This window comes from Trematomus bernacchii, unplaced genomic scaffold, assembly GCF_902827165.1.
Source record: "Trematomus bernacchii unplaced genomic scaffold, fTreBer1.1, whole genome shotgun sequence".
Lineage (NCBI taxonomy): Eukaryota > Metazoa > Chordata > Actinopteri > Perciformes > Nototheniidae > Trematomus > Trematomus bernacchii.
In genome coordinates, this window is record NW_022987549.1 from 816,791 (window position 1) to 830,776 (window position 13,986).

At 40.0% G+C, this 13,986-nt stretch overlaps 1 protein-coding gene across 1 annotated transcript in view; it reads right to left on the reverse strand.

Moving 5' to 3' along the window:
* caska (calcium/calmodulin-dependent serine protein kinase a) overlaps positions 1–13,986 on the reverse strand; it is a 174,863-nt gene that overhangs the window by 2,021 nt on the left and 158,856 nt on the right. Inside the window, 7 exon segments of the mRNA XM_034123649.1 lie at positions 1,129–1,331; positions 1,878–1,958; positions 2,255–2,335; positions 5,707–5,822; positions 6,487–6,683; positions 11,258–11,293; positions 13,503–13,571. Of these exon segments, the coding sequence (XP_033979540.1) occupies positions 1,129–1,331; positions 1,878–1,958; positions 2,255–2,335; positions 5,707–5,822; positions 6,487–6,683; positions 11,258–11,293; positions 13,503–13,571 (783 nt within the window).

A 13,986-nucleotide genomic window follows, 5' to 3' on the forward strand; every position in this document is an offset into this window, starting at 1 on the left:
TCTTGCACTATTTTATCTGTTTTATGTCCTATATATATTCATGTTGCTCTGCTGGAGGAGGACTTCAGTTTTTCATCTCCACCGTAGCTGCTGAGCACATGGCGATACAGACTTGAAACTTGAAAATGCACACACACACTTGTCGAGTCAAGCTATCATATAATCATTTAAAACATATAGTCTTATACTCTGATTGCCTTTTGCTCTGTTAAATTGTATTTGTAGTCTTGTATTTGTTTAACAGAGACACATGTTAAGGATTTACATTTCAGGAGGCAAAGGAAGTAAAAGGTGGATTTTAAATGGTTGAGGACGAGGGGGTTTGATGGTTTGATGATGGGATGGAGGAGCAGCTGTTTCCTCTCATGAATATATAGAGAGACTGTGAGCAGAACTTCTTTATCCTCTGAGGATGAAGTGGCTCTGTTCCTGCATTTGAGATCCACTTCACTTGTGCTTGTAATATAACAAAAGACACACTTTGTCCATGAATCATTTATCAGTTTCTCTTAAGAATTTACTCCACAACACTCACGGTGAACCTCCACAAACACACTCACGGTGAACCTCCACAAACACACTCACTGTAAACCTCCACAAACACACTCACGGTGAACCTCCACAAACACACTCACGGTGAACCTCCACAAACACACTCACGGTAAACCTCCACAAACACACTCACTGTAAACCTCCACAAACACACTCACTGTAAACCTCCACAAACACACTCACGGTAAACCTCCACAAACACACTCACTGTAAACCTCCACAAACACACTCACTGTAAACCTCCACAAACACACTCACGGTAAACCTCCACAAACACACTCACTGTAAACCTCCACAAACACACTCACGGTGAACCTCCACAAACACACTCACTGTAAACCTCCACAAACACACTCACTGTAAACCTCCACAAACACACTCACTGTAAACCTCCACAAACACACTCACTGTAAACCTCCACAAACACACTCACTGTAAACCTCCACACACACACTCACGGTGAACCTCCACAAACACACTCACTGTAAACCTCCACACACACACTCACGGTGAACCTCCACACACACACTCACGGTGAACCTCCACAAACACAAAGACATACACACACACACTCACCTGCGGCTCCACGTCCAGGATGGCGATGTGTCCCAGCGTGTGGATCTGCCGGATGGTCTCCAGCCTCGTGCCGTACATGGCGTCCTCGTGGCTGCCGTACTCCAGGTACTCGTTGTTGCTGATGTCCTGCATCATCTGGTCGTGAGACACGAAGAAGTAGTTCTTCCCGTCCTCCTCGTCCTTCTTTGGAGGTCTGGTCGTGTCTGAAGAAAAGCCAGGAGACACAGAAAGGATGTTTTAATGCATTTAAATGGTGCCACACTGGGGTCATGTTTTAGGCTTTTTTAATTTCCGGGATAACTCTGGTTTTGTTAACGCATTTTGGGAAGGGTCTTATCACAGAAAGTCAGACTTTTAAGGACAAAATATCCCAACTAAACGCACTTTTGGATCCCTTGGACGTTACAGCATGCTTGCTATTACTGTATATCTTGCTTTACCTAGAACCATCTAACAAGTAGAGCTATATACCTGGTTATTGATGCTGCATTATGTTTAAAGAAATGCGTCATGCTTAATGATGACATATCATAGTTGGGAAAATAAAAAGCTAGCATATAGTGTTCAGAAAATAATGCAAAACCGTAACCCTTTAATTGTTTGGACTGATAATGATGAACCAAATATCTCAGTAAGAGTGGAAAACAAATGATATATATTATATTTTAAGGCAGTTTCTTTAAGTCTGACCATGCCAACTGCATCAAATCAATGTTGTGTATCATAGAGACATTGATCATGTGACTTACGGGGGATGGGGTAGGCGAATCTGTCGGGGTGTTTGGTGATGAGTGTGTTCTTGATGTGTCTCCTGCCCACTCCATGGGCCCCTGAAACACACACACACACACACACACACACACACACACACACACACACACACACACACACACACACACACACACACACACACACACACACACACACACCCACACACCACACACACACACACCACACACACACACACACACACACACACACACACACACACACACACACACACACACACACACACACACACACACACACACACACACACACACACACACACACACACACACACACACTTAGTAAAAGAGGCACTGAACACACACTCTGTCTCGCTGCCTCTCTGCACAGAACTCACCTAACAGAACGAGGGTTTTCCTCTTGAAGGCAGGGAGCTTCACCACCTCTTCATATGTCACCAGATCTAGTTGGTCGAACACTGGAGGAGAGAGGAAGAGGAGGTGATGAAGAGGAGGAGGTGATGACACACAGCAGGAACTACAGAAACACATCTGGAGACTATGAGCAGAGAGGAGGAAGTACGGTGACTTTTTCAAAAATAAAACTGGATAAAATCACTCTGGAAATACGCCTAATGTGGAATTGACGACAGATTATGATTCCTTTGTTTTGTTAAGAGACCTTGAGTACAAGCGCTGTGTAAACTGATTACTTCTTTGTATTTAATTACCTCTGTACTATGAGATTTAATACATCTGACCAGACGGCAATTAATACTTAAAGTGGACCTATCATGCTATATTTGAATAATATAGTGTAGGACCATACCTATATAAGGCATATTTATACTTTTATTTTTTTAAAATACCAAACAGATCATGCATTTTAGCCATGCCTCATTTCGCTCAATTTGCACTGTTTTAGCAAGGGCTGATTCAGTGAGAACAGCACCATCTAGAGGCCTGGCATATGTACTACAGCGTCTCCAGTGCTTTCGAAAGGCAATGGCCGTGGCTGTCTCCTCCTGATTGGTGGAGTTGGCCCAATAGCCGTAGCGCCACCGTCCTGACGTCAGGACAGTGTTCAAATCTGGATCAGTTTTTATCAGATCCGTTTGCAGCCCCTTTTTTAGAGATTTGGGTATGGAGGAAAATAGAGAGGGTTGTGTTTTCTGACACTTGGTGAGTTCCCTGGAACACCGGGGACACATATTCATGTATAACAGACGTACAAAAGTGCATTTTGCATGATAGGTCCCCTTTAAGTAAATGGTATGACTTTCAGAATATGTAAATGCTGTGTGTGTGTGTGTGTGTGTATGTATGTGTGTGTGTGTGTGTATCACATGTACTGTACACTATGTTCTCAGCTGCGGTAACATAACCCCGGGTGCTGACAAGTGAAATACAATACCCACAATTCACTTGGGCAACAGGAGGCTTTGAAAGAAGATCCTTTACTAAAGTAAAAGTAGAAATGCTAAAGTATAAAAATACTTATTTACAGATAAAATCCTGAAACCTAAATCTTACAGAATAAATGTACTCAAAAGTACTTGTTATGGATCTTTATAATGTTAAATAATGTTGTATTTTGTCAAATTGGACCCAATTTTAAAATACTATCTTGCATGTTTTTAATGATTTAATAACTTTTTCTTCTTTTAATATTATAAGCATTGGGAATATAGATCAAGAATATCCTCTTGACTCTTAAAATGTCCCTTTAAAAGGAATATTTCTTAATATGCAGGCTCCCCGTATAAATACTGTTTTCATGATAAGTACAGCACTGCATCATATAACAACATATTGTGCATGTTTCTATTTAAAATGTTACTAAAAACTGAATTACATATTGATAGTGTATTGAAAAGAACATTATTTGTCACTTAAATGTAATAAGGTTGAAGTAAAACGTAGAATTAAATGGAAATACTCAATTAAAAGTAGAATATTTGAGTAAATATAGTAGTGAATAATTGTTTAACCTGTTCCACTCTGAGCCTGTTTTTCAGGTCTCAGGCTCGAAAATGACATTCCCAGAACAAATGACCATATCTTCCCTTCTAAAAGGGTTAAATTAATAATCTTTGTTCTCAAAGTAATGATAAACCTGTGAGTTGGATGTAGAAGTGTCAGAATCAATATAATGTTTTTTATTTTAAAGAAAATTCAGATTTTACATAGTAAAAAACTGTAAATTATAGTGTCCGTCCAAAAATTATTTTTTACAGATAGTGAAAACTACCCTTGGATGATGGGTTAGTAGACTAAAAGCTTTAGGAATCCAAAGTACAACATATAATAAGTACCCTGTATCAAGATTGATGCAAAACAAGTGAAATTTGACCTTTTTAGAGAGATTTAGCCAAAAACCCCCACTTTTGGGGTCATTTGGGTGGATTTGACCTATCTCTGGCCCCCCTTTGCTCGATTTGGTTGGTTGACATACCCTTGTGACCGTTAGAGCCAATAGAATCGAAGGGGGAGGCCCACACCCACACACGTTGTAAAGAAAAAATGTGGGCGCTTCGCGTGTGGAAAACGAAACCAAAGTGGAGGAATGTCTCCTTCTGGAGTTTGGAAACTAAAACGCAGTTTTATTGCTTATGGATTATCAGAAATAATTTCAAAGAAGGCACAGACACATAGGATGAACCTATGGATTAACTGCAGCATCGTTTTTTTATCGTTTTAATGCCATTGAAGACCACTTTTGACCAAGGTAAGCCATATTTACGTTTTTTTAGCTACTTAGCTCCACATGTGATGATGTACGCTTTCGTTTATAGCGTCGCGAATGTTTATCACTGAGTGTTGAGGTTTTTTACACAGATTCAGTGTCTCCAGGACACCAAAAACGAGTGGTTGGCTGTGCATCTAGGATAAGTAATAAGGGAGTTATGAGTGAGTTTATGTGCCTTTGTCGGTCCCGTTTTTTCGATCGAGGCTAATTCAGAGGCTGAGTGCTAGCAATGTGGGTTTTTTTTGAAAAAAAAAATTAAAAAGATCAGTTAGCTGAGTTTCTTCCCGTTACATGGATATAACACATTCATAGTTTTATTCAATATTAAGATTCCTTAGACGTTGTTTCCTGCAAATGACGCGTTTATCCGCCCGGTACCGGGGGGAAGGTGTGAAACAGGTTAAAGGCTGCGCAGCTGTATGCAATATTTACTTTAATGTCTTCTGTATATTTTTGACCAAACTTGGATTAAAAATAAAATATATTAATTTGAAAACCACGTCACACAATCTCTAAACACACACACACACACACACACACTGATCTACTGGTTTCAGTTTGTCCCAGCCTCCTGTTGTTCAACCACAACAGAAACAAAACTGAAACAGCGGCAGTGACAGCGAGGGTTAATTATAAATACATTATAATATAGATAAAGGAGAAGAGAGGAAGCTGTCACCGTTGTTACTTACATGAGAGAGGCCGTCAGTAGGAGCAAGCAAGAGAGAGATGAACAGGAAGGGGTTACAACAGCAGAATACAATATCACACACACACACACACACACACACACACACACACACACACACACACACACACACACACACACACACACACACACACACACACACACACACACACACACACACACACACACACACACACACACACACACCACACACACACACACACACACACACACACACACACACACACACACACACACACACACACACACACACACACACACACACACACACACACACGTAAAAGTTATGTAAAAAGCACGCATGCACTGAGATCAGCATGAAGTTTTGTGTGCACATACATGTGATTATGGAGTATGTGTGTGTGTGGTTGTGTGTGTGTGTGTGTGTGTACCTGCGTTGTGCTTGGCCAGGTACTTGTCTTTGTACTGCTTCTTCTTCTTTCCAAACCAGGTGCAGCTGGCCTGCTGCTCCTGCTTCGTCTTCTCCATCGCTATACAGGCCACCCTCCTATAACACACAATTTAAATAGGTTGCTTAAAAATCGTAAAAATAAAAACATTAAATACAGATGCAGATACGAAAAATCTCCAAAAATGACCATAAAAACGTGTGTGTGTCAGTGTTTGTGTGAGAGTGTGTTTGGGAATGTGAGTGTGTGTGTTTGTGTGTGCGTTTGTGTGATAGAGTGTGTGTGTGGGAATGTGAGTATGTGTGTCTCTGTTAGTGTGTGTGTCTCTCTGTCTCTGTGTGTGTGTGTGCCTCTGTTATTGTGTGTGTCCTCTCATCACTCCTGCAGCTCAGGCAAAGGTATGAGTCCTGCTGTAGCATTCTTGGTGTTCTCTCTCTCTCTCTGTGTGTGTGTGTGTGTGTGTGTGTGTGTGTGTGTGTGTGTGTGTGTGTCTGTTAGTGTGTGTGTTCTCTCTCACCACTCCTGCAGCTCAGGCAAAGGTATGAGTCCTGCTGTAGCGTTCTTGGTGTGTGTGTGTGTGTGTGTGTGTGTGTGTGTGTGTGTGTGTGTGTGTGTGTGTGTGTGTGTGTGTGTGTGTGTGTGTGTGTGTGTGTGTGTGTTGTGTGTGTGTGTGTGTGTGTGTGTGTGTGTGTGTGTGTGTGTGTGTGTGTGTGTGTGTGTGTGTGTGTGTGTGTGTGTGTGTGTGTGTGTGTCCTCTCTCACCACTCCTGCAGCTCAGGTGAAGGAATGAGTCCTGCTGTAGCGTTCTTGGTGTTCTCCAGCTTGCCCTGCCACCAGTTGTGGTCGTCTTTAGAGATGATCTGGATGATGTCGCCCACCAGGAAGCGAACTCCCGCCTCTTTACACGGGATCAGCTCGTCTTTGGACGGCTCGTACTCAAACTGAGCGCGCACGTAGATCTGGGGAGAAAAGTGCACGTGGAGGGTTGGGTTTCTGGGACTCTACGATATGGGCAAACAATCACAAATTACAATCACAATCACAAAAAGTAAGTGAGAAGGTGAAAGAACGAAACATTTAACAGACAGAAAGATAGGTAAGATGATGAATAAGGAATACAAATAAACAATTCTAAAATGTAAACGTCTCAAAATAAAACAGCATTCAAAAAGTAGAAAAATACAGCACACACATCTATCAGTCCTTGGACCCTTAGAGAGTAAAACTCCCCCCAAAATGGACAGATGTTCAATTGATACCGGGTGTATAGCTTACATTACATAATAAATGACCATATATGATAGACAGAAAGATAGGTATGATGATGAATAAGGGCTGTTGTAGATTTAATAAAAAGTACAAAGCTCTGGGAGGGGTTAATACTCTGAGAAACCTGGATTTTAAACATTTAAGCTTAAATAAACGTGATTATTTTCTAAGAGAAATGTCATAAATGAACTGGTAAAAATCTCATAAATTACGTGGAAAAAAACTCATAAATTACGTGGAAAAAAACTCATAAATTATGTGGAAAAAAACTCATAAAATACTTGGAAAAAAACTCATAAATTACGTGGAAAAAAACTTATAAATTACGTGGAAAAAAACTCATAAATTACATGGAAAAAAACTCATAAATTACTTGGAAGAAAACTCATAAATTACGTGGAAAAAAACTCATAAATTACGTGGAAAAAAACTCATAAATTACGTGGAAAAAAACTCATAAATTAGGTGGAAAAAAACTCATAAATTACGTGGAAAAAAACTCATAAAATACTTGAATATTCTCTGACATTATGAAGTTGTACGTTAATGAAAGAAAAGTAAACATTTAGGATAAATAACTGATATTCTCTGAGGTTAATAAGAGAATACTAGATCAATATGGACAGATGTTCAATAGATATCGGGTGTATTGATTACATAACATAATAAAAAGACCATATAATAATCCATATGACCAAAAATAAGTGTGTGTCGACTCAATGAAGGTATAGAGAAGGTGAAAGAAAGAGACATTTGACAGACAGAAAGAAGGGTAAGATGATGAATAAGGGCTATTGTAGATTAAATAAAAGATAAGATGCTCTTCATTGATCCTAATTTGGGAAATGTTTGCATTGCAGCTGCATCAAAAACACATAAGTAGACATTTAAATAGTAGAAATAAACAATTCTAACATTTAAACATCTTAAAATAGAAATAAAATAGCATTAAAAAAGTTGAAAATATACAAGTTGAGATACCAAAAAGAAAAGTGCACGTGTAGGGTTGGGTTTCTGGGATTCTACGATACGGGCAAACAATCAGAAATGTCATTTATAAGGCCCAACATGACAAATACAAAAATACAATCTGTACATGAAATTCTTACGTTTTTCATGTAAATTAACAAATAGATTCTCATTGAATATCCACGTTTTTTTCCTTGTACATTTTGAGTTTTTAACCCACAGTCCAAACATCATCATAAGTATTTTGATTTTAGCGTGTTTTTGTTTCATGCATGTGCGTTTCTAGAGTTTTATTTGTTTGTTTTAATCTAAAAACAAAATAAATATAATCGCTTTTGGTCTGATTTTTTCAATCTTTCCCCCCTTTAAATGGCTTTAAATGGCTACAGTGGTTAGATAGTGTACTTTTGCACATCAGGTAGAAGTGTAGTGATCATACACTGAATATATAAAGGTAGTAACAAGCAGCTCTCTCTCTGGGGCTGTTTCTCAATCTCGAGGAAACTGGCTTCCAAGCCAATATTTCAAGGATGCTACGACATCAAGTGGCGCAGCAGGACCGTTCCAATGTCCAGCATACTTGGAATTCTACCGAGGCCGTGTCCTTGGTTTGGGGAAAATGTTGAGGCTGCACATAGGTAGACTTTGCGTCCTTAAAATCCCCACAATGCTTTTGCGCACGGACCAATTTCCCCAAATCTGTGGCGGAAGATGTAAGGCGGGGCCTCTCATATGACGCACACTTGCTAGCCTGTTCCACTCTTCGTTTTCCGAATGCCAGGAAGTATTCTTGCCTAGCTTCTGAAGGAAATGACTCGGAAGACATGTGCTACCAAGCAAGCGTACTCGCGATTGAGAAACACCCTGGGTTTCTGTTTCCAGGGAGAGGTTTTCGCCAGAGATTAATGAGCCTCTCGAAACTCGGGTGATTACGGCACAGGCATTGTTTACGAGTCCAAAACTACTTTAATATCCTCCTGTTTTATTCATAATCTGTGAGTAAACTGGTGGAAGTGTTGGTCATTTTCTTACAGGGGGATGGGAGGGGCTGTCTCTTACCTTCACAGACAATTTCTCCTTGATTGGAGGTCTGGATACAATCTAGGATTTGAAAGCATCACATATATCATGCAGTAAACAGCAGTATCGGGGCTGAGGGGTGTGATGGTGGGAGACAGGAGAACGAGGGAGGAAGTACTTTTTTACACTTTGTTAATACTTGGTTGTGGTCGATTAGTGAAATGACCGGGAAGTGGCAGCAATTAAGAGCCGTTTAAATACAGTGCAGGTGCATTGATGACGTATTTTTTCTAGAGACCCTGAAGGCAGCAGCTTCCTCTTTCCATCTTTCTTCTAACTTTTGTAATACTTATTACTTATACTACTAATTTGGTTAGGCTATAAGGCACGGTCACATGACTTCACGTCACCACCACTAAGCTAAAGGTGGCTAATGTTGGGCTATGAAGGAACTACAGCACGGTCACATGACTTCACGTCACCACCGCTAAGCTAAAGGTGGCTAATGTTGGGCTATGAAGGAACTACAGCACGGTCACATGACTTCACGTCACCACCGCTAAGCTAAAGGTGGCTAATGTTGGGCTATAAAGGAACTACAGCACGGTCACATGGCTTCACGTCACCACCGCTAAGCTAAAGGTGGCTAATGTTGGGCTATAAAGGAACTACAGCACGGTCACATGACTTCACGTCACCACCGCTAAGCTAAAGGTGGCTAATGTTGGGCTATAAAGGAACTACAGCACGGTCACATGACTTCACATCACCACCGCTAAGCTAAAGGTGGCTAATGTTGGGCTATAAAGTTACTACAGCACGGTCACATGACTTCACGTCACCACCGCTAAGCTAAAGGTGGCTAATGTTGGGCTATAAAGGAACTACAGCACGGTCACATGACTTCACATCACCACCGCTAAGCTAAAGGTGGCTAATGTTGGGCTATAAAGGAACTACAGCACGGTCACATGGCTTCACGTCACCACGGCTAAGCTAAAGGTGGCTAATGTTGGGCTATAAAGGAACTACAGCACGGTCACATGACTTCACATCACCACCGCTAAGCTAAAGGTGGCTAATGTTGGGCTATAAAGGAACTACAGCACGGTCACATGACTTCACATCACCACCGCTAAGCTAAAGGTGGCTAATGTTGGGCTATAAAGGAACTACAGCACGGTCACATGGCTTCACGTCACCACCGCTAAGCTAAAGGTGGCTAATGTTGGGCTATAAAGGAACTACAGCACGGTCACATGACTTCACGTCACCACCGCTAAGCTAAAGGTGGCTAATGTTGGGCGTGATGATGTTTAGTTGTCTCATTTAGACACTTGTTCAAATCTAACTCTGCAGGCTTGTGTAGTGAGAGGCTTTGTTGTGGACTCTACTGCCCTCTGCTGCTGGTAAAATGTCATTAATGCCACATTAAAAGAGTGATTTTAGGGGAGTAATGACATTTAATCTCATAGGAAATGAATGCTACATGGGAGAGGAGGGTTCACACACATTAAGACATGGTGATGGGATGACAGTTATGGAGGACACACATGTTTAGTGATTTTTTTATCTGACTGGGGATCAGTTTGGGGGATGAGTTTTAGACTCTGCAGGGTTAAACAATGCCTGTGCCGTAATAACACACATACAGATATAAATGAAGGAAGTTTAAGCATAAGGGTCACTCATTTTGATTCATGGTATAATGTTAATATTATTGTAAGAAGAAGAGCTCCTAAATGTTATGAATGTTACCTTCTTGTAATTCTTTTTGGGTCATTTGTCAAATAAATGATTGCAGATTTACTTATTTAAGGTCTGAGTGTATTCCACCTATTTTTCTCGTAAATATGCAATTTGTTCCCCCTTAATCTCATAGAAATGTCAAATGTATAAGATTTTTTCTTAGTTAATTACCATATAAAACCAGGATATTCAAACTACTTTCTTTTCCATTTGTAAGATTTTTTTTCTTGTAAATAAACCATTTTAATCTGAAGTTTTTGTTTATAAATGTGTGCATTTTTCTTAGTAAATAAAAATCTTAAATCTGGTAAATTCAGATTTTTTCTGTGACTATAACCCCCGTTCCCAGGCTCTGTAAATGCATTTATTTTTGACCTACTATGGCCCTTTTACACCATCATACATTGTGGTAAATGAATCTAAGTATTACTGATGCGTTTAGTGAGGCAGAGAGAGGGTTAAGGATAATAAACACGTATTAATGTCTAAAGGGAGGGATATTAAAGGAGCTATGAGTGTTATTCACCTGTCGACCTTTGGGCGTGATGGTGGACGGAAGATCCTGTGGAGGAAAACCATCGATGACAGAGAGACAGGTTAAAGACACAGCTTAATACACAACAATTCAGACATCATTCTGAGAAACCATGCATGCACATTCAACTGCAGTTTATACAGAAGTCCTGAGAAGCAAGTGGGGAAAATACATTCTCTGGATTCTTTTTCCAAGTCTGTGTTTAAGATTAAAAAGCTTTGCCAAGATAATCCTAATCATGTTTCATCTGTGGAAAAAGGTGGCGAAAGAAAGTCAATATTAAGCGTTTGTTGCAGTAATACTGATTGGCATCCCTTTAGCACAATGCTAACGGCAGATTAACGCACATAGCATAATGCTGCATCACTTGTTCACAGACCATATGTACAGTACCTTGTGTTCAGAGAGCATAGAGAAACTAACCTGGAGGAAAACATGAATGCTTTTAGTATTTAACACATGCAGAGGTTGTGCACTAGATATATGTAATATAATATATCCTAATGAGGCCAACATGTCAGCAGTGTCAATAAGTGAATCCTACAGTATGACATCTATTTATTTACACATCCATTTACAGCTCACGAGCCTATAGTAAACTCTACTTAATGTAAATAATATCCTGCTTTATATCGTGTCTTAACTTCAGCTGGAAGTCAACCAAAAGGCACTCCTGCTGCTGCAGAACAAAATGGGGGGGGGGGGGGGGGGGGGGGGTGGTTACATTCAATAGACCTGCTGAACTTTTATGGTTTTACCTGGAGGTTGCAGGTACCGGATACTTTTGCAAACTTCCAGTGTCTTCTATGTTTAAAATCTGAAGTTGACAATATCTTTAAACTCCATTAAAGTATATAAGATTAAAAAAAAGCCCTTCAATAGTGTTTTATTGTCAGAGTTTATAGATTTTTTTATCTTCAAGGCCTACTGTATATTCTCTACTTTTTAATGCTGTTTTATTTCTATTTTGAGATGTTAAAATTCTTGAATTGTTTATTTCTACTTTTTCATTTCTACTAATGTGCAATGCCTTGTTTTGTTGTTTTTTATGCTGCTGCAACGCAAACATTTCCCAAATTGGGATCAATAAAGTACCTCTTATCTTATCTTAAAGATCAGACTTGGAAAAATATGATCCAGAAAATGTTTTGTATTCTAGTTGCTTCTCAGGGCTTCCATCGTACCAGCTTCTGCTATTGCAAAAAAAACAACAAGAGCAAGAGAAAGGGAAGTGTAAAAGCATTCAGGGTGATTCTCTCCTGTTGAAGCAGATCTGGAGCAAGCACAGAGCAAGAGAAGCAGCTTCTGAGTCTCTGAGAGGTGCAGGATCAGTGTGAGGCACAGCAGGGGGCCGGAGTGTGTGCCTGTGTCTGTGTGTGTTAGCATGTGGCTAACAGCACACAGCAGGCTTCATGTGCACACCAATTTATGAACTGAGATATCGGACACATTCAGCTCAAACATAGGCGTAGAGAAAGACTCGGGGGATACGGTACGACCTGCGTAATGCTAATGTAACGATCACAAGTCATATTTCAACAGATAAAAACACGACCCATTATATACATATAAAATATCGTGACACATCAGCGGGACAGATGTACGACTTTGTACTAGGGTTATTGTATGTAAATAAATATACAAATACATAGCTGGTAGAGGTGGGTAATATTCTGAGAAAAAACTATTTTTATCCGTGATTTAAGTCGTAAATGTACAGGGTAATAAAAAACATTATTTGTGGAAAAATCACAAAATTATAAGAGGAAAAAAAACTGAAATTTTATTTGTAAATTTCCATTCTTGCTTTTTGTAGATTTCCAACTTAAATCTTTAAGTAAATCCACATTTTTTTCACATAAATTTGTGATTATTTTTAAAGCGTACGTTTACCATCTTAATCTCAGAGACATTTCCAATTTGTACGATTTTTCCTAGTAAAATTACCACAAAAAGATTACTCAAGCTATATTCTCTTATATTTGTACATGTTTTTCATGTACATTAATCTCTTAGAATATATACGTTTTTTTCTAGTACATTTTACATTTTCTTTCATGTACATGTATGACTTTAATTTTGGAAAATCCAGAGTTTTTCTCATAGTATAACCCAGTCACACAGCTCTAAAATGCATTGACCTACAACAGCCCTAATACACCGTCACAGGGGGAGAAAAGGATTTGGTTCTGTTTTTGTGTTTTTCTTCTCTGGAGGGTGGGATGGGGGTCCTTACCAAGATAGAACTGTTAATGCTGGAGTGGCCGTTTGCAGGGGACTGTCTGGAAGTGTTGGGGGACTCTTTCTGAAATAAGACACACAGGTCAGCAACACACACACACACACTCAGAGTCACACACACACACACACACACACACACTCAGAGTCACACACACACACACACACACACACACTCAGAGTCACACACACACACACACACACACACACACTCAGAGTCACACACACACACACACACACTCACACACACAGAGTCACACACACACACACACACACACTCAGAGTCACACACACACACTCAGAGTCACACACACACACACACACTCAGAGTCACACACACTCACTCAGAGACACACACATACACACACACTCAGAGTCACACACACACACAGAGTCACTCAGAGTCACACAGAGTCACACACACACACACACACACTCAGAGTCACACACACACACACACACTCAGAGCCACACACACACAC